Raw genomic sequence first — 21,771 nt, 5'->3', positions numbered from 1 at the left:
AAAAGCCCCGTCCAGCCTGGCAGCGAGCGCCGGGCGGCCTCCCAGGGGGTTTCAGCGACAGCCGCAGCCCCGACGCTGCAGGCTGAGCTGTGAGCTCGGCTCGACCCCGAGCGGGTCCTGCGAGGCCTGCAGCCTTGTAGCGACTCCCCGCCTCTCTCTGGACAGCTTCTTCTGGACACTCCTGTGTCCCGGTTTCCCTACGGCTTCTCCCTGCCGGTGCCCAGAGCCCTGAGTTCAAGGGGGGAGGCTTCTCCCCACCCAGGCTCCGCAGTCAGCCGCAGGGGGGAGGGCGCAGCCTGCTCTGTGGTCTGGGGACCAGGTGGGGGAGTTGCTCTGGCCCCTCTCTGTCTCTGGCCAGCTCTGTGCCCTGAGGGGGACAGCATCCCAGACCCCGCACAGGGCTGTTCCAGGGCTGATCAGAGCCCTCGAGGAGAAGGGATATTCCTGGCACTGAGTAGGGATGGGGCAGACAGGGCTGGGTGGAGGGCTGCCATGCCTTGGAAGCATGGGAGCGGCATGTGCTGGGTGAGAGGTTGCCAGCAGCTGCGAGGAAAGAGCCTATGAGGGAGTGTCTAGAGGTGCCGCCCAAGAGGGGAGCCCTTAGTGACAGCCCCTCCTCCCCCCATGATCTGTCCTTTTGAATGAAGAGGCACCGGCAGCTTTGTATCTGGGCTGGCTCTCAAGTTGCTGGTTATCAGCCTCCAGGAGTCACTTCTGACAGAAGCAGCAAAGACGTGGCAGGATACAGACAAGTGGAGATCCTGGGAGCTTATTCAGGCAGCTGAAGCCTATGTTGCCATGGCTGCTTCACCGCTGTTGGTACCCAGGCTAGTCAGATGACAGCTTGTTCAGGTCTGTCTACTCAGGTTGCAGTCACACCCCAGATGGCAGCATGGATGTGGATAGAGGGACAAAGAACTCCCAAAGGCTTTTGCACTGCAGGGGTAGATGTTTCCAGATTTGCTGTGACTTGCATCTTCAAGAGGCAGTGGATTGTGTACAGCACTGGGCTGCTGCTTTGCACGCTACCTGGGGACACCAGAAAGAGCTGGGGAGCTAGGTGTGTGCACTTCCCTTCTCTAACCAGGTCAAATTAACTTTAATAAAAGACTTCCAGTACACTGGGAAAGGCAGGTCAGTACCCTGCTGTATGACCAAAGGGAATGTCACAGACATCTGTGCAGGATGTGAAAATAGGATTTTTTCCTCCTAGTCATGGGCATCACTTCACCTGGTTTAGAGGTTGTAGTAATCATGCTCACCACGTAACTGGAGCTGACTACACATCTACACTGTGCTCAGGTTATCTGGGTTAGGCAGATACTGGTGACGGTTAATAGAAATGCTCAGGAAGTGGAAAAAATAGGTCTGACCTTTTTGATGTCTTTCTCAATTACTCCCCGCCTCCAATTTCTGTTAACTACATGCCTGTTTCTGAGAGCAGCTTTGTGGGAAATGCTTTTTTGGGGCCTCTAACAGTATTGCTATAGTGGTACTATGCTTGGTGGTAGTTTTGAAGATGAAAGGCTTAGAGTAGTGCAAAAGTGCAAAAGTGATGCAAACAGAATATGTGCTGACTTGGCAGACAATGTGGGTGAAGAAGCAAAGGAAACAGCAGTTACCAAATACATTAATTTTGCTTCTTCCTCTGCTAGGCCTCCAAGGGATGCAGTGGCTCGGTGGTGACTGGGTGCTGCAGCAGCTCCTGAGGTGTAAGGTTCAGCCCTGCACTGAGTTAATGCTGAAAGCTGTCCCCTTTTGACCCAAATTTGTATTTTTGTCATTCACGCTGTAGAGTCAAGGTGGTCTAATATGATGCTAGTTAAATCACTGCCTTGTGTGCTGTTGATTTCAGTAACTGGCCCATTGGAGTGCATTGAGCATGCTGTTTGACCTAGACCTGGACCCTGACCCTGTAGCTGCAGAGAGTGAATGTTCTGCCCTAACAGAGTTATAATGAAAGGACAACTTGCTCTAGAAACTTTGGATGCAAGGAGAGGTAAAAAGGCAACTACACACAGCCCTAAATTTGTGTGGTGTTCTTTCAAGTGTGTGTGGTGTATACTAATGGGCGTAGGAACTTCAGACTAATTTAACCCGTCCTGCCGCTAACTGGCCCATCCAAAGCTCTGTGCTGGTACAGCTATACTGCCTCCAGGTTAGGAGGCAGCCCACACAAATAGCCCAGTAAGCTTTTGAGGTTCTGCTACTGGACCAGTAAGGTCACCACATAGATACAGCTGCTCAGAACTATAGTGAAGGCCTGGGAGGTTACTGCAGTCAGTAGAGCTGCTTTGTGATGGATGCCTGTAGATGTAGCAAGAACAGCAGCTCCAGCCCAGCCCAGGAAACATGTTCTTCTTTTTATCCACCTGACAAGGACATTAAGTACTTCCCTTTTGATGTCCTTGTGACAATGTATTTAGCAGAATTCACAGATTTGTTGGAATCTGACAGGCTGCACCATGAGTGTGTTTCTGCTATGGCCTCAAACTTGCAACCTCTAGGCTGTCGACCATGCACCTTAGTGCCCATGCAACCCCAGCCCCTGGACATTGGTTCATATCTTTAATATTATGCTCTGTTAATTGAAATGAATTAGATGGGCCCAGAGGGACAAAAATGTTAACCTGATCCTGACCTCACACTGAGACCTTGGCTGGCTTAGTTCCAGGGCAGACTATCGCTGCTAAAATTCCCTTGTATTGCAGGTACAAGAAAAGAAGGGTGGCATTTGAAATGTGAAGTTTTGGGTAAGGCTTGTTTGGGAACTGCTGACTTGCAGCAGGAACCTCTACCGACCAAGAATGGTTAACGTTATTGTGTTCCTTGGGCTCTGTAATTTATGTTTATTCTTCTCTCCAAAAGGTGGAATTGGGCAGTCTCACATCCTACTGATCCACTTCCCATCTGTGCTGTTGCACTGTCCTCTGCATGCATCGGACTCCCAGGGAGCCGTGGTCTCCCTTCTCTGGTCTGTGCTTGGATCCAAGGCCTTCCCTTGCCGTTTTATAATGGCAAAGCAGTGGCGGTGCTGAATAGAATTCCATTAGCTAGTGGTACAGTGCATAGCCTTTTCCCTCTTGTGTCAAACTGGAACAGAAATCCTTGTCCCTGAAGACCTGGAAGAGCTCCAAGATGGGAGCCTCCAGCATGGGAGCTGGGCAGCTGACTGGTGTGATGCTCATGGTGTGCATTTGGCTCCCCATGGCAGCTGCTCAGAACCTCATCAAGAACCCCAGGGACCAGAAAACAGAGCATGCACTTCTGATAAATGAGATCAATGCAGACAACCCAGGAGAAGACACCTCTGAGTTTGTGGAGCTATATCACACCAGTGGTCAAACAGCCCCCTTGGATGGCTACTACCTCATCTTTTACAATGGCAATGGAAACCTGGCCTACAGAGTCCTGAACCTCAAGGGCTACACCACGGACAGCCAAGGCTTCTTCCTCATTGGGTCCTCCACAGTACAGCCTCGCCCCTCCGTGATCTTTCCTAAGAATACTATCCAGAATGGCCCTGATGCTATTGCCCTGTATTATGGGAAAGAGAACTTTCAGGAAGGCATGCAGGTCACGAGTAATGGTCTGGTGGATGCCTTGGTCCATAAGTCTAAGAAGACTGACAGGGCAGATGTGTTGCTCAGTGTTTTGACCCCTGACAGGGATGCATTCCTGGAGGACCCAGACTTCAGGATTTTGGATGAGTCAATAGAAAGGTGCCATGGAACAGATTCTCAATGGGTTTTTCAAGTGGCAATGCCCAGTCCTGGCAGGGACAACCACTGCATCCCCTCTTCTCAGCTGAATGCTTCTGCTGCACTGATCAATGAAGTCCACCCCATGTCCTCTCCTGGGGAGTCTGAATTCATAGAGCTTCAAGGACCACCTTCCACTGTGCTGAGGGACTTAGTTCTGGTGCTGATTGAAGGGCTGACCAAAGAAATTTATTTCCTCATGGATGTTTATGGCAAAACCTCTCCAGATGGCCTGCTTCTGATTGGCTCAGTCCAAAACAAAACCCCAGGTAGGACTCCAGGCTTCTGGTTGCTGGGGCCTGTGCATGTCTGCAAGATGGGATTATGGGTATGAGATAAGCAAAGCATCTGTCCTTCACTTTGGGAAAATGTCTTTTTCATTCTGGGTTTCTACGTTGTCCACTTCAATAGACCAGCTGGGGACCTGAGGTGTTATGATAGTACAAATAAATCACCAGTCTCCCTCCTTTCCTGCTGTCCCTCAAAGTACATCCCAAAGGTGAACCTTCTTGAGGAATTTTGTGTTAGTGATTTGCTGCTGGGTGTTTTGGGGACTGTGGAAGACCAGGTCATTTACCTTCTCTGGAGAAGCAATGAAGGTGGGTGAGCAAGCTCCATTTCCTGGTCTGCCACTGTCCTGTTTTGAACTAATTACTTTTCTCCCTTCTGTGCCCTTTTCTCCATGGGAGTAATATTTGTCCTTCCTTGTGAGACACTCCAGTGTGGAAGTGGAGGGTTGGTGTTGTCCTCCCTGTCCTTAAAAATCTCTTCCTACAACCCCACCAAAAAACAATAGAAAAGGAACTACAAAAACAAAAACCCACCAGCATAATTTTTTTTCTTCTCTTTTTTGAATCAGACATGAAACAACCAGCTTAGGCTTATATCTATTTACTGGGCTGGGAATTGGACTTCCTTCCAGTTTCTGAAACTTCCTTTAGGGTAACAGATGGGGAACAAATATTTACAGAAATTGGCCACACCAAAGGAAGAATTGGGCAGCTGGAAATGCTGACTCCACAGATGTCTTGTATCACAACTGCCTGTGTCAAAACTTTTGAGTTGGGATGAGTTATCTCTTACTATCTGGTCCTTGCATTGCAAACTTAACTTTAGGCAGTGTGATTACCCTGGATGCTTTTGTAAGGCCAGCTTGATCACCTAAAGAGAGGCTGAAGTTCTTTCCAAGGTGAAGCTTGTTTAGTTTATGAAAGGGATTACATGATATAGCTCTCTGGGGTAGCAGAGGACTGGAGCCAGTGACCTGCGGCATGGTGCCTTTTCCAGTCCTCTATTCAAAGCTTAAAATCTAACCCACCTAAAACAAAGGAGCCAAAGGCAGTTTCAGCTCTTTTCCCTCCCAGTCATTGTGGTTTGCAGTCACTGTTTCCTTTTGTGTTTGAGAGGAAGAATGGTCAGTGCTCAGGTTGCTGGCTTGACATTCAAATCCAAATGCTGCCACAAGATTCCTGTGTGGCCTGTGGTAAGTCACCTAGACTCAGATCTAATAAAGGATGTGGGCACTTAGAAGGTTGGTGTGAAAGCAGTGATACCCAGTGGTAAGAGTCTGAGATCACTGTAGAGTTCATAGGGAGAGTTAGGAACCTCAGGATGATTTTAAAACAGCCAGCATGCTAAGTCAGTATGCACCCATGTAGAGATAGTCAGTGGGCAAATGCTGAGGGCATGAGTGAGACTTAAATCCTGTCTCCCTCTCTCCCCAGATAGCTTACCTCTGGATCCACAGCCCAGACCCTTCTTTGGAAGACAAGGGTCTATGCTCTTCCTTTCAGAAAACTGAATAGACTTATAGGGCTGTGTGAAATGGCTGTTTCGTTTTGGTTTCAGATTCCGCTGTTTCAGAGGACAGTGATACGTTTTGGTGTTTCAGATCACTGTTCTGTTTCAGTTCAGTCGAATCTGTTTCAGAGTTTCGACGCTGTTTTGGTGCTGATTCAGATCAGCTGGGGAGGGGCAGGCACAGCCGAGCAGTGGCAGGTTCTCCCATGGCTCATCCGGTTGTGGCTGCCTCTGCCTTGACGGGAGGAGCCACAGAAGCCCCCATGGCTGCCCTGCCCAGCCCCATCCCCTGCCAGGCTCCAGCCTCCTGGCACTTAAGAAAGCCCCACACTCACCAGCTGCCCTGCCTGGACCCATCCCCCACCTGGCCCCAGCCTTCCAGCACTTTACAAGAAGGGCTGCAGGGCTGTGCTGGACTATTCCCAGGGGGCACTTCTGAAACGTGTCCAAAACATGTTGGATGGTTTTGTTTTGCTTCGGAGGCTTTCATTTAATTTTAGATTCAGTGTTTTGGGTGCTGAAATGGGCCAAAACACCTCCAAAACGAAATGGCTGCCAAAATTTTGCACAGCCCTACAGATTTGTGCTTTCAGATCGCAGCTAGAAGAGAAAGTGGCACTTTTTTCCCTTCATATAACAGCCCAGGAGTTAGAGCACTCATCCAGAAGGTGACAAATCTGGGTTAAATCTGTTCCTCTTAGTCAGGGAATTTAAACCTACATCCCTGCTCTCCAAGAGAGCACCTCTAAGTAACCACCAGGCCATAAACTGTTCTGAGCAGCCCCCTTTCCTCCCCTCACAACTGAGCTGTTCCACTGCACAGAAAAACATTACAGATTTGGTGGGCCAGTGAAGTTGGGGCACGTCTTGCGGCTCAGGCTCTCTTCTGAGAGGTGGAGCCCTGGGTGGTGGTCCTTGCTCCAAGAAATGTTTTTCACATTTCAAATGAAAGTTTATCAGAGCAAGAGCTGGACCCCAGGACTCCAGTCCCCCCAGGAGAGTGCTCTAACCAGTATGGCACGCTCTCATTAGCCCAGTACATCTTGAATTGTTGTCTGCCCAGTGGCATCACTTCACCAGGAGGGGGGAAGAGCGCCCCTATCACCTTTCGTTCACAGCACTCCCCAGGAAGGTGAGAGATTTGAACCCCATCAGGAGAGAATTGAACCAGGTCTCCCACTTCCTAACCAAATGTTCTGATGACCTAGAAATGATCTAAAAATGAGATGTTTTACACCATTTCCTCCTCAGGCTGTGTGTTAAAGAAAGCAGAGGCTTAGCTCTGTCAAATTAAGGTCCTTGTGGGTGCACAGAGAAGCAGAATTTCATCGAAACAGGAAGCACCACTGGCATTTGCGTTCCTCTAGAGCTATATAGCAGCTAATCAGGAGCTTTTAGGATTACAGCTTTGGACATGCATCTTTAAAAGGGGACATGGGTAAAAGTCAGGCATCTATGTCCTTTATTGTCCCTACTGTACCTAGTCCATGTTTTAGTTATTTTTAATTTGTAAACTGGGGACAGTAGCACAGCCATTCTTCATGGGGGATTCTCTGCAGAAATACCTTTAAATGCCTGAGAGGTGCTTGGGTGATGGAGCAGCAGATAAGCATCTAGCTAGATTTTTGTGTCTGTCCTGTAAGGCGGTGAGGGGCTCATACAAATGTGCAGGCTGGCTAAAGAGGAAATGGAAAGTACTGCTGAAAGAAAGAAAGTTCCTTTTAATCTCTCTCTAATTTTTTAACAGTAACCTGAAGTCCCACTTGCTGAAACAACTGAGAAAGTATTTTCTGTCCAAAGACCATTTTTAAATTGACAGCCTCCCTTGAAAATCCTGCTTGTCCCAATTTTAGTAAGACATTTTTTGGAACTGTCCATTTTGTGTTCTGGCAGTAAATTAGAAAGGTGCTGCTTTACATTTACTACAGACCCCAGAGGCATAAGTGGGTAGTTTTTGTGCCCTGAGAAGCAGTGGTGCTCAGGGCAACAGCTGCTGGCTGTGACAGTGGCCAGGCCAACAGTGCAGCAGCTGTATTTTTGCTCCCTCTCCCTAACCTCCCCTTTCCCTCTACCTCCTCCTCCCCTGCCCAAGTCAGCCCCACAGGGCTGGTGCTCTGGTTGCCCCACCTTAGTTACACTACTAGCAGAACCAGCTGCCCGTCAGTGGTGTTTGGTATCTGTTAAAGTAGATTAAAACTATTTAATAAATCATATTGTTTCATGAAGGACCATAAGAAGTTCTTCCTTAGATATGTAGGGAGCAAAAGGAAAACGAATGGAAGCATGGGGCCATTGCTTAACAACCCAGGAAAGCTGGTAACCGATGCCAAGAGAAAACCAAACTCCTGAATGCCCACATTGCTTCAGTTTTTCACCGGACCAAGGGGAAAAATACGTAAGATAAGGCTCACATGAGGCATGGTGGGAATGACAGCCTTCCCGCTATTGACGCTGAGCTGATGCATAACCATCTAGAAAAGCTAGACATTTATAAGTCACCAAGACCGGATGAACTTCACCTGAGAGTGCTGAAGGAGCTGGCTGAGGTCATTGCAGGACCCCTGGCAAATCTTTTCCAAAAACTGTGGTGCTCAGGGGAGATTCCCTGAGGACTGGAAGAGAGCCAACACTGTGCACATCTTCAGGAGAGGGATGAGGAAGGACCCGGGCATCTATAGGCCAGTCAGTCCAACTTCTATCCCAGGGAAAATCCTAGAAAAACTCATCAAGGAGTATATGTGTGACTCACTCATAGAGGGTAGGATCCTGAACAACAGCCAGCATAGCTTCATCACGGGTAGGTCTTGTCTTACCAATCTCATCTCCTTCTACAACTAGGTCTCTTGCCACCTGGACAAGGGAGAGGAGGTTGACATTATATACCTAGACTTCCAAAAGGCTTTTGATCTAGTATCCCACAATATCCTTGTGGGAAAACTGAAAGATTGTGGGCTCAGCTGCTCAGTGGTTCAGTGGTGGGAAACAGGCTACAGGGTAGGACCCAGAGAGTTCTCATTAATGGATTTGTGTCTTCCTGGCATGAAGCGGCCAGTGATGTCCCTCAGGGGTCCATGCTTGGTCCAGTGCTTTTCAACATCTTTATCAATAATTTGGATGGGGGAGTGAAAAGCTCGCTGGCCAAGTTTGTGGATGACACCAAGTTATGGGACAGTGAAGTCATGTCAGAAGATAAGTTGCAGATACGGGTGAACCTGGACAAGATCGAGAGTTAGGCAGACCAGAACCAGATGAAGTTTAACACTTTTAAGTGTAAGGTGCTTCATCTGGAGGCAAACAACCCTCAACATACATACAGGCTCAAAGGTAACAGCCTGACCTGCACCACGCTGAAAGGGACCTAGGGGTAATGATTGACCATTGCACTAATATGAGCTGTCAGTGCAAGGCAGCGGTCAGCAGGGCAAATAGCATGCATCAACCAATGCATCTTGTATAAAACTAAAGAAGTGATACTCCTGCTGTACTCAGCACTGGTGAGACCACAGTTGGAGTATTACATCCAGTTCTGAGCACCACACTTCAATAAGGACATGGAAAAACTTGAGAGGGTCCAGAAAAGAGACACCCGTATGACACAGCAAGCCATACAAGGAAAGGCTGGGGGACATGGGCCTCTTTAGCCTAAAGAAAAGAAGGTTGAGAGGGGACTTGATAGCAGCTTACTGCTATATCAAAGGAGTGCATCAGGAGCTCAGTGAATAACTGTTCACTAGAGCACCTCTGGAGAGGACCAGGACCAATGGATACAAACTCCTGGAAGGCCGCTTCAGGTTTAATACCAGGAAAAACTCCTTCACAGTCAGGGTGTCCAGACTGTGGAATAAACTCCCTCCAGAGGTGGTGTAGTCACCTACCCCAGAGGTTTTTCAAGAGGAGACTGGACAGTCACCTCGCTGGGGTCACCTAACCCCAGTTGTCTTCCTGCCTAGAATGGGGGGACTGGACCCGATGATCTGCAAGGTTCCTTCCAGCCACTAACAATCTATGAATCTATGAACATAAACTGTCAGTGCAATGCTGTAGCCAGGAGGGCAAACAGTAGTCTGGCATGCATCAACCAATGTGTCTCATGTAAAACCAAGGAAGTGATTCTTCCACGGTACTCAGCACTAGTGAGACTGCTGCTGGAGTACTGTGTCCAGTTCTGGGTGCCGCACTTCAACAAGGATGTGGAAAAACTTGAGAGGGTCCAGAGAAGAGCCACTCATATGATCAGAGACTTGCAAGACAGACCATACGAGGAGAGTCTGAGGGACTTCGGCCTCTTCAGCCTAAAGAAGAGAAAGCTGAGAGGGGACTTGGTAGTAGCTTACCACTACATCAGGAGAATACATGAAGAGCTCAGTGAACAACTGTTCATCGGGGCAGCCATGGGGAAGACCAGGAGTAATGGATACAAACTCCTGGAAGGCTGCTTCAGGATCAGTTCTAGGAAAAACTCCTTCACAGTCAGGGTGTCTAGATTGTGGAACAAACTCCTTCTGGAAGTGGTGCAATCACCTACCCTGGCAATCTTCAAGAGGAGACTGGACAGTCACTTTGCTGGGGTCACCAGACCCCTAGTTGTCTTCCCTGCCTAGTGCAGGGGCTGGACCTGATGATCTTTTGAGGTCCCTTTCAGCCCCTTACAATCTATGAATCTATGCTGTGATCTTATCAGATTTCAAGCTAAATAGGGATAGACCTGGTTAGTCCATTAGTTCTAAACCTCCTTGGGAAACCTCCAAGGAGTCTGATGTTAATACTTCAGTCAGGATAATGCAAGTCTGTATGGAACCAGGTCCCCAGGACAGTAATAGAAGAGGTAACATTTGCAGATGAGAGGCTGAAAAGAGCTTCTGATTATCTGCTTAGGCATCTTTTGTTTGTGAGGGATCAAGTTTTTCAAAAGAGACTAGTAGTATTAACAGTATTATAAATATACTATCTTTAAATCCTCAGTAGTTTCAGTGGGGAGGGAATAGAATGTTGAATAAAATGAGGAAAAAAACAGGAAATGCATCAGAGCTATGGTAGATCTTTCAGATATATCCATCTCTCTGTGCTTAGGCCTCTGTACCACAATTTTTCAGCTAAATGCTAAAGCTAAAATGGGATTTCTTAACCAGCCTTATTCTATAAGTATATATTCTATATACTTATATTTCAGTATACACATTACAGTATATACAGCTTTCATGCTGGGCTCCTTATGCAGAGCTTATTGAGAATTAAATACCAAGCCAAGTTTGAACTACATCACTTTGGAGCACTTCCCTTCCCCTCTTCCTCCTGTGTTGGGGTTTGTTAATAGTTTTCTGATTACAACACATAAATTAGAGTCATGTCCCTTATGCAAGCAGAATTAGCTCTACTAAACCCTTTTGCCAAATTTCTTATCTGAACTCAACCACAAATGATAAACTTCAGCAAACAAGAAAATGTCATGAGAAATGAAACTACAAATTCCTGGGCAGAAGGGTCAGGGTTAGAATGCAAGGTAGAAATTGATATAAGCCCTAAGCTCTGTCTGCTCTTTGCTGCAGTCTGCTTCTCTTCATGTTGGGAGTTTTGCCAGCTCCCCAAGGTGGTTGTATCAATCACTGTATATTTCACAATCTGTGTTTTTTTTTCTTTCCTGGAATGCAGTTGATTTGCCATTCCCAAATAACTCCAGCAGACCTCTTCTTAAAACTGGCTCCAATGCCATTGCCCTGTATGTTGGGAACAGTAGCAGCTTTGCACTGGGGCAAGCAGTGTCTACAAGCAATCTACTGGATGCACTGGTGTACACGAACAATGAGAGGGTGGACCCTGAGCTTCTGGAGATCCTGACCCCAGGGAAATTTGCCTATGAGAATAAACGGTGAGAAGGCAGCCCTACAGGAAGGTGGGAAGGGGTTAAGTTTTACCTGATGGACTCTTTGTTGCACTATTTCTTTTCTTTTCTGAACCAGGAGATCTGACACTTGTCCTTGAGCAGGTCTTGGTTGCTTTTGAGAAGTACATAAATGAGTCCCTGGCAACATTGGGGGTGTCCTGTATGACCTCTCTTCCTCTGGTCATGGCCATCATCCATAGGTGACATGGTGGAAACCCTTTACTTTTTGTATCATTTTTAAGTTTAGTGAAGCCTGACAGTAGCATCACCCCATTCACCAGCTAAGTGTTTGATTTAAATCCTGGATTAGAACACCTTGGCCCATTTAAACCTTCCATTGCCCTGCCAAAAAAGTTATTGCTCCCTTATGCTAATCCTGTCACTAGCAAAATAAGTTCCATGCCATTTCCCACAGTCCACTGTTGTCATTCCAGACAAGACCAGCTGGTTCTCCACCCCTCAGCAGTCCCAAATAGATACAGGGGCAAGTCAGTCATGCAGTATACCCTTGGGTAAAGAGGAGCCAGTGGGCAGAACTGATGGAAAGTCTTCTGGCAAAAGTTTCAAGTCCTTTGACTGATTCAGACCAAGGACTTAAATCTCTGCCTCCCCTACCTGAGGCAATTGTCCTGGCCACTTGTTCTGGGATAGCTTGCTTTCTCTTTAGCTTTCGAAAAGGTCTTGGATTGGTTTGAATGTGGAGTGAGAGAACTTTTGAAATCTCACTGTCCCAGGGCATTCCCGAGCTCAGTGCAGGCTGTAACCAGAGTCCTTGGGCTCCACAGGGCTCCAGAGCCTCTTTTCCCCTGCCAGTGAATTGGGAAGGTAGAGAGGGGGAGGCAGGAGAGAGAGATGAAGAATATCCAATGGGCTCTGAAGCTCTGTAAGAGCAGGGGCTCTGGCCATAACCTGCACTGACCAGCTCATGAGCTCTAAGCACAGGGCACATACCATACAGAGTTCCCAGCAGAAGCTGTGATGAGATGCCAGTGAGATCAGGGAGCTCGCTGCCCATGTGGTGCACAGTCAGAAGCGAGATGTTCCTGTGCTGCTATGCCCCCCTGTATCTGCCACTGGGGATTTGAATGTGATTTGCTCCACAGCTCCACTGACAAATATATTCAGCCCTCTGGTAAAGCGAGTGTAGTCAGCAGAGGTAAGGAAAGGCTGGGGTTAGAGTCGTCAGTAGAATGAGGAAATGAATGGAAGAAATTAGGTGGACAGATAGATGAGGTGGGGGAAACCCCTTCTCTGATAGAAAAGAACCAAAGATCAGTGCCCCAGTGCTCCAGCTCCAAAGGTGGGGAAAAGCTCATTGTTTATGGATGAGGAGGAAGCCTCACTGGGACTTGTTGAGTCAACTGCATCAGACCCAGTTATAATTTAACCTCCTTATCTGGTAATTGATCACTCTTGACACTTCTGCTATTTTCTTCATTCCTCTTCTCCCTACCTTAGAACAGAATCTACCTCTGGTAAGAGTATTTGCTTCCCACAAGAGCAAAACAGCTATACTCTGTGCATCTGTCTATGCTATGGGCTCTATCCCTGTTCCCAGGATTTTGCCTGCATCTTAAATGTGAGCTGTTTTGCTCTACTGTTTCTCACCACACGTGGCTGCTGCGTCCCGCTGAGAGAGTGAGAGACCAGACACAAGCATCTCCCATAGACCAGCTTATGCTGACTTACCCAGCCATTAGTCAGAAGCCTCCAGTGGTGCATGTTCTGTGGAGTTACAACAGTTTGAGTAATAAATAGTGAATGAAACAGGGAGCAAGGAAATGAGACTGGCCTGTTGGAAGAGGAAGGGCATGCTTTTCTTGTGAGAACTGCTCCTGTGTCCCAGTGGGAGAGATAGGAAGCTGAAATGGAGAGTGAATTGTGTCAAACAGGGTTTTTGCCACTTTTCCTCTCTCACTTGCAGCCTCCAGCATTTAAGGTCTAGGACAGGGCCAGGCAAAATGTGGCCCACAGGCCAGATGCAGTCCACCAGGCCATTCTGTCTGGCCCACAGGGCCCCTAAAAAATTTAGAAAAGTAATATTTATCTGCCCCTGGCTGCCTGTCATGTGGTCCTTGATGACTTGCCAAACCTCAGTAAGCAGCCCTCTGCCTGAAATAATTTCCCACCCCTGGTCTAGGAAGTTCTGATTCTGAGATTGTATCCCTAACTCCTGTGCTCAATAGCTATTGTCCAAGAACTTGTCCAGTCCCTTTTTGAATCTGGCTAGATTGTCAGCTTCCACAACTGCTGGTGGCAGTGAGCTTCACACTTTAATTACATGCTGTGTGAAAAAGACCTTCCTTTTGTTAAACTGACTACCTAGTAGTTTTATTTTGTGACCCTTAGTTCTTACATTGTGATAGTAAATAATAAATCCCTACTCACTTTCTCATCACCATTCAATATTTTGCAAACCCTTATCATATGTCCCCTTAAGTGTCTCTTTTCTAAACTGAATAGACCTAGCCTTTTCAGTATCTCTTCATTTGGAAGCCCCTATATACTACTAATTATCTTTTTTGCCTTTCTCTGTACCTTCTCTAGTTCTTCTATATCCTTTTTGAAGTGTGGGGACCAGAGCACTTTCAGGAGGTCTGACATACTCTCAGGTTTCCTGTTTCACGAAGGCAGGTGATCATGGAGGAAAGGGTATTGTTCTCCCAGGCTCTTTACTTTGGATAGAGAAGGCAAAAATGTATGGCTTCAGTTCCTGGTGTCTGCACATTGGGGTCACCCTGCCACTAGGTCACAACTATGCAATTCTCTGGGCTACAGGTTGCATTATCTTTCTTATGTGTGTATGTCTGCCTCTTTCAGACATCAGCTGGGTGATGTGTCCATGAGCCGGTGCAGCTGCTGCTCTGTGACCCAGGATCCTTCTGTCTATGTCCTCAGCAGCCCTACACCCCATGAGTTAAATGACTGCCCCAGCACACGCTACAGCCAGTCCATTTCTCTATGCCTTCATACAGCAGGTGGGTAAGAGGTGCTGCCTCTGTTCTGTAAACAAATGGACAGATGTTCTCCCTTTGCAAGCTCTAAAGAGTCCATGCAGAACTTCAGTTCTTTATTGTGGATGTCAGGAGTAAGGGGAGCTTGGCTGGTACTGAAACTTTGTGTTAAATGTCTGTAAAAACACCTGTTGAAGAAAAGGGCTGGTTTCAGCAACGGGCATCTGTCCTAAAAGAAAAAATGACTTTAGTCTCTGCTGTAATTCCTTTGCTTGATCTGTTCTTTCCTGTTGTTTCAGCATAGGATACAGACAGGGCTGTGGTCAGTGAATGACGAAATAGGGTGCTGTGGAACATGTAAATGTGTTGAATCCGCATGTGTGAATCTAAAGTTACTTTCTGTTGAATCTGCTAATGGCAATGGATGTATACTCTTACTCTATGTTTACAGTATATTCTTTGCTTGCCATTCTGACTGCACTCTTTCCCATACTTGTGGCTAAAGTTGTTTATTATAAATCCCCTAGGACAGACATAACATGTGTTTCCTAAGAAAATGGATTTGAGTTAAAAAATGGATTTGAGAAAAGATATGATGAAGTTCCATATTAATTCTCACCAACAGAAATGCATCCTCATGTAGAAAGCTGAAGCTAACATTATGTGCTACGCAAATCTTGTTGAAACAGACTGATAGGGTGCTTAGATTCATAGATTCATAGATGCTAGGGTCAGAAGGGACCTCAACAGATCGAGTCCAAACACCTGCCTGGGCAGGAAAGAGTGCTGGGGTCAGATGACCCCAGCCAGATGCCTATCCAGCCTTCTCTTAAAGACCCCCAAGGTAGGGGAGAGCATCACCTCCCTTGGAAGCCCATTCCAAATTTTGGCCACCCTTACTGTGAAGTTCTTTCTGATGTCTAGCCTAAATCTGCTCTCTGTCAGCTTGTGGCCATTGTTCATTGTTACTCCAAGAGGCGCCCTGGTGAACAGAGCATTTCTGATTCCCTGCTGTGTTCTCCTAATGAATTTGTGGGCGGCCACAAGCTCACTTCTAAGCCTTTGCTTGCAGAGGCTGAAGACGTCCGGTCCCTTAGTCTGTCCTTATAGGGCTTGGCCTGTAAACCCTTAACCATATGAGTGCCCTCCTCTGGACCTTCTTGAGGTTATCCACGTCCTTCTTAAAGTACAGCGCCCTGCAGTCTGACCAATGCCACATAGAGAGGAAGTATCACCTCTTTGGTTCTATTTGTCATGCATCTGCTGATACATGATAAAGTGTGGTTAGCTTTGCTGATAATTTCATCGCACTGATGACTCACATTCATCTTGGAGTCCGCTATGAGTCCGAGATCCCTTTCCGCTTCTGTGCTGCTGAGAGGGTCACTTCCCACCCAGTAGGTGTGCTGGATATTTTTATGCCTTGGGTGCACCAGTCTGCACTTGTCCTTGTTGTACTTCATCCCACTGTGTCCTGCCCACTTTTCCAACCTGTTCAGGTCTGCCGGCAATCGTTCCCTACCCTTGGGTGTGTTAATTTCACCCCACAATTTAGTATCATCCACAAACTTGGACAGAGTACACTTCACACCCACATCCAAGTCACTGATGAAGGCACTGAAGAGTACAGGTCCAAGGACCGGACCCTGCAGGATCCCACTGCTCACATCCTTCCAGGTTGATACCAACCTGTAAACTACCACTCTCTGGGTGCAACCCCCAAGCCAATTTGCCACCCACTGGACCGTGTAATCATCTAAGTCACAGCCTCTTAATTGATTTATGAGAAAGGGATAAGATACCATATCTTGCTAAAATCCAAGAAAATGACATCCACCTCTACTCCTGCATCTAAGCATTTTCTGATCTGGTCATAGAAAGAAACCAGATTAGTCAGGCATGAGCTTCCTGCTACGAATCCACGCTGGTTGCCCTACTACATTATTAAATAGGTTTCATAGACATTAGGGAAAGGACCTCAGAAGATCATCAAGTCCAGCCCCCTACCCCAGGGGCCGGAAGTTTGTTAGGGTCAAATGATCCCAGCAAGATAAATGTCCAAATACTTCTTAAAAGTGTCCAGAGTAAGTGCTTGCACCACCTCTGGGGGGAGTCTATTCCAGGCCTTGTGGGCTAAGACAGTAAAGAAGTTTTTCCTTATGTCCAGCCTAAAATGGTCTTGGAGGATTTCATGACTATTTGACCTTGTCATCCCTTGGGGCGCTCTAGTGAACAGGCATTCCCCCAGATCCTGATGTACATCCCTTATATACTTATAAGCAGCCACTAAGTCACCCCTGAGTCTGTGCTTGTTCCTGCTGGATTCACACAAATATTATTCTTAATAATCTTTTCCAAAGGACAGAGGTGAGACTGACTGGGCTATAATTACTTGGATCCTCTTTCCTCCCCTTCTTGAAAATAGGGACCACAGTGGCCCTTTTCCAGTCCTCTGGGACCTGACCTGAGCACCACAAGTGCTCAAACAGCCGGGCCAGTGGTTCTGCTATGACACTGGCCAATTCCTTCAGTACTCTCAGATGCAGCTCATCCAGGCCTGATGATTTAAACACATCCAGTCCATCCAAGTGACTCTGCACCAAGTCAGTATCAACAGTTGGTAGAAGGTGTCCCTCTGATGCTCATCTGAGAACCCATCTGGAGACTTATCTTGACCCTTGTTCACGAACAGAGGCAAAAAACTCATTGAATTGCTCAGCCTTGTCCCCCCTGTCTGTCACTAATTGCTCCTGCTTGTTCAGTAGGGGTCCTATGCTGCCCTGCACCTTTCTCCCTACATACCTAAAAAAAGACTTTCTGTTGTCTTTAATTTGTATTGCCAGCCTCAGCTCTGTAGTTGATTTGGCCTTTCTGACTGCCTCCCTGCAAGTGCAGGCCAAGTAGGTATACTCCTCCTTGGTAGCTTCCCCCTGCTTCCACTGCCTATATGCCTCCTTTTTTGCCCTTAGGCTTCCCTGGATTTCTCTGTTTAGCCAAGGAAGTTTTTTGGCCCCTTTCCCCCCTTTCCCTCGTAATGGTATCATCTCCCTCTGTGCCCAAAGGATCGCTTCCTTTAGAAATGACCACTCTTCCTGGACTCCCATCCTGCCCATATTCCTATCCTGCAGTGCATCATTGACTAAACTGCTAAGCATACTGAAGTTAGCCTTCCTAAAGTCAAGCACTTCCACCCTACCAGTTAGCTTTCCCACCCTACACTATATGGTGAATTCAGTTGATTGGTAGTCACTGTCCCCAAGGTGACCATGAATCTGCAGCTCCCCTACCAGGTCCTCCTCTGTAGCCAACATCAAGTCCAGTAAGGCATTCCCACTAATGGGACCGTATACCTCCTGTGTTGGGTAAAGGTCCTGTACACAGGTTAAGAACCTATGTGAAAGGTTGGATTTAGCTGACTGCTCCTCCCAGCAGATATCAAAGTAGTTTAGATCCCCCATGACAACCATGTCCCTAGACCGTATAGCCTCTGAGAGCTGCCTCAAGAATTGCAAGTCTAGCTCTTCCTCTTGATGTGGTGGTCTGTAGCAGACCCCCACCACCAAGTCCCTTTCCCCCCCAACCTCCATGTATCCTAACCCACAATACCTCAACTTTCTCATCCTCTGATCCCATTTTGATTAGGGTAGATGTATAATGCTCCTTTACATAGAGAGTCACTCCACCCCTCGTTTCCTCCCTACTCTGTCCCACCTGTACAACCTGTAGCCCTCAATGCATACTGCCCAGTCATGGGTAGGGTCCCATCAGGTTTCTGTTAGCCCCACTAAATTGAAGTTATTGTCTACATTCTTTCAGCATAGAACTAAATTTCAAACCCAGTGATTTATTCCAGATTACTTGGCTTGCACGTGTCCAGCCATTTTATTCCTAGTAACAAAAGTTCCACAAAGCAAATGACTCACTGAAGGTCACTCAGAGTCAGGTAGCAAGGCTGGCATTCAAATTAAGATTTCCTGACTCCTAGAGGGGAATATTTTTTCCATGAAGTCAGAAAAAAATAGTTAAAGGGTACAGATGTGGGATGTTGCTTTTAGCCCATTAAGCAAATCCAATTTCTTGCTGAAAAATATGTAGATGGAAAAAGCAAAGTCATCATGATGTCCTTAGAAGCCACTGCAACTCATCGGTAGAGTATGGTGTGCAGTCTCTAGTTCTGCCTCCCATCCTGATCCCACAAGGGGTGGGGAGGCCTTGCGGGGGCGGGGGGGCTCTTCATGTTCCTTCCTCTAACGGTAATTTTGCCTTGGCTAACTAATTTCAGGGGTGAACTTCCTCATTCCTGATTCCCAACCTTTGTACTCTTTGCAAGCTAGCATTCTTACTGGTCATGTTGTGCTGGGCCCAGCAAAGAGGTCCACCTGTCCAAATGGCAATAACCCTGAGCATACGATTCTTACTGGTTGGTAGTTCACCTTTTCAGGTTACTCCTCATTTGTTTTGTTTCCCAGATTGTCAGCAGTGGGTCCTGAGGTCCTATGAGATACAGATGGCTCTGGCTCAAGCCCTTGACAAACTATGCAACTGTGGAACGTCTGTTGCATATTTCAAAGGTGAGGGTTATGTGGACAGGTGGTCCCTGAGACTCCTGCAGGTTAATGTTCACATGTTGCTGAATTTCTAGCCCTGGTTTTGCTGTTAGATTGCTGTCTCTGAAGTTGGAACCCAACTGATTTAAACCTGGGTGAATTTGGTCCTCATGGAAATGAATAGTGCTGGCTAGTGGTGTATAACCAGGTGCTGTGCCATACGTCCTTGTGTTACTGCCCATGTGCCCACATTCTGACCTGTTGTTCCAGGTTTCAGATTTTATTGACTCGGATGGTTGTGGGGGGTAGGTGTTTGGTTTTAAGTGTACGCTGGCTTCACTGCAAACTTAGTTCAGTATCTTGTTCTGTAGAGATAAGAAGCATATTAGTCTTCTAAGCATGATAGATGAGAAGTATATTAGACCCGACCAACACTCAAATATTCACTAGTATAACACATTAATATTGTATATAGAGAGACTAATGCAGTTCTCTAATACAGCACTGCAGTGAACAGGGAAGAGGTTTATTCTGAAGATTTTCTTCTTGAGGTGCACTGGCAAAACTGTTACGGCTCTGCCCAACCTATGGTGTGATCTGGATGTTCAACTCATTAGTGCAGCGGTTCCCAATCTGCGGTATGTGTACCACCAGTGGTACACAGACAGCCTGTCAGTGGTATGCATTAGCAGATTTATTATAATTACTTTATATGACAAAAATGCACTGGTGGTACTTAAGGTTGAACTGAAAAAGTTGCTGGTGGTACTTAAGGTTGTATTGTTTTAAATTGGTGGTGCGCAACCACTCAGTTTGAGAACCTCTGCATTACTGTTTAAAAGGTGACCAGGAAGAATTCAGCCAGCAGAGCTGACCAGGGGGACAAAGAGGAGTCCCATTCAGTTAGCCATGGTTAGATCCTTCTGACAGTGGCAAATCCACCTGCTGTTGGGACAGATTCATGTACAAAGAGGGGGTGATACCCACAGGCTGCAGGCTGTCTCTAGATCTTCTGAATAGGCTTGATCATACAGAGCTTCTTTGTGCAAATCCTCTATGACTGCAGCCCAGAAGTCACAAGTTTGAGGCCAAAGTAGAAGTGCTCACAACATGGCCTTGACAGATTCTAACAAATCTGCAAATTCTTCTAAATACCTTGTCACAAGGACACGAAAAAGAAAGGAATCCTATGGTATGCTGGCATCCATTCAAGTTCTATGGCAAAATGATACCTCTGGGAGCTGGCTGTGGCAACAGAAGATGTGCTGGCAAGCTCCAGGTGCCTTCCAGAGTTATGGCTGCAACAAAGCTGATGAAGTTCTCTATTTCCTTCAGATCCCAGTGCAACTTGCCAAGCCATGGGGCTTGTGTTCAGCATGCTCCTGACTGCCAAATCCACACAGCAGCTGAGTAGCCTGGCACAGGCCTTCAGAAGCCTTCTGCAGAGCCCAGAGGCAGCAAACTTCAGCAGCTGGAATGCTACAATGGAGAAGGCTTGTCTCAAGGATGCTCATGTGACAGAGTCTCCACCAGGTACCCATTGTAATTTGAGTCAAGGGAAAAACCAGCTGGATTTATAGCTCTGGCCCTTTCAGAGAGAGTCTGAAAATAGATGGATGGGAAATGTGCAGCATTGCTCCAACTCCAACTGAAGTCCCATCTGCCCCTCTCCATCCATTGTAGCTTGCTATCATAGGTTAACCAGCAAATCTCAGCTGTTGCTGCTACAGGTTAATAGTGGCTGGGCTGGGTAGGACATCCCCCTGTCTTTTTATAGAATCATAGAACATTAGGGGTGGAAAGGACCTCAGGAGATCATCTAGTCCAACCTCCTGCTCAAAACAGGACCATCTCCAACTAGATCATCCCAGCCAAGGCTTTCTTTACCTGGATCTTAACAACTTCCAAGGATATAGAGTCCACAACCTGTCTGGGTAACCTGTTCCAGTGTTTTACTACCCTCCTAGTGAGAAAATTTTTCCTAATATCTAACCTAAACTTCCCTTGCTGCAACTGAAGACTGTTGCAACTTGTTTTGTCATCTGCCACCACCGAGAAGTCTAGCTCCATCCTCTTTCAAACCCCATTTCAGGTAGTTGAAGGTTGTTATTAAACCCCCTCTTATTCTCTTCTCTAGACTAAATAAGCCTCATTTGCTCAGCCTCTTCTCGTAAGGCATGTGCCCAAGCCCTTGAACCATTTTCATTGCCCTCTGCTGGACTATCTCCAATTTGTCCAACCTTTCTGTAGTGGGGGGGCCCAAAACTGAACACACTACTCCAAATGTAGCCTCACCAGTGATGAATAGAAAGGAATAATCACTTCCCTTGACCTCCTTTCCATAGTAGAGGGCCTAAAACTGGACATAGTATTCCAGACATGGCCTCACCCATGCTGATTAGAGGGGAATAATCACATCCCTTGACCTGCTGGCAACACACTTACCAATGCAGCTCAGTATGCCATTAGCCTTCTTGGCAACAAGGGAACACTGTTGGCTCATATTCCACTTATTGTCCACTGTAACCCCTAAGTAGTGTTGTGCAGAGCTGCTGCCCAGCCAGTCAGCCCCAAGCCTGTACTGGTGCTTGGGACTGTTCTGTCCTAAGTGCAGGACTTTGCACTTGTCTTTGTTGAACCCCATGAGATTTCTTTTGGCCCAGTTCTTCAATTTGTCTCGGTCACTCTGAACCCTAGTCCTACCCTTCAGCATATCTACTATTCCCCCCATCTTGGTGTCATCTGCAAACTTGCTGAGGGTGCACTCTATGCCATCTTCCAGGTTGTTGATGAAGATATTGAACAAAACTGACCCCAGGACAGACCCC

At 46.9% G+C, this 21,771-nt stretch overlaps 1 protein-coding gene across 1 annotated transcript in view; it reads left to right on the top strand.

The window, feature by feature from the left end:
- Positions 1-2,433: 2,433 nt before the first annotated feature.
- LOC109313391 overlaps positions 2,434-21,771 on the top strand; it is a 37,694-nt gene continuing 18,356 nt past the window's right edge. Inside the window, exons 1-6 of the mRNA XM_019539928.1 lie at positions 2,434-2,753; positions 2,869-4,030; positions 11,211-11,427; positions 14,263-14,420; positions 18,866-18,967; positions 20,279-20,476. Of these exons, the coding sequence (XP_019395473.1) occupies positions 3,139-4,030; positions 11,211-11,427; positions 14,263-14,420; positions 18,866-18,967; positions 20,279-20,476 (1,567 nt within the window). The 5' untranslated portion in view covers positions 2,434-2,753; positions 2,869-3,138. The remainder of the gene's footprint in view (positions 2,754-2,868; positions 4,031-11,210; positions 11,428-14,262; positions 14,421-18,865; positions 18,968-20,278; positions 20,477-21,771) is intronic.

Source organism: Crocodylus porosus, unplaced genomic scaffold, assembly GCF_001723895.1.
Source record: "Crocodylus porosus isolate Cpor-Errol unplaced genomic scaffold, CroPor_comp1, whole genome shotgun sequence".
NCBI classification, from domain to species: Eukaryota; Metazoa; Chordata; order Crocodylia; family Crocodylidae; genus Crocodylus; species Crocodylus porosus.
This window is presented reverse-complemented; position numbering and strand designations above follow the sequence as displayed.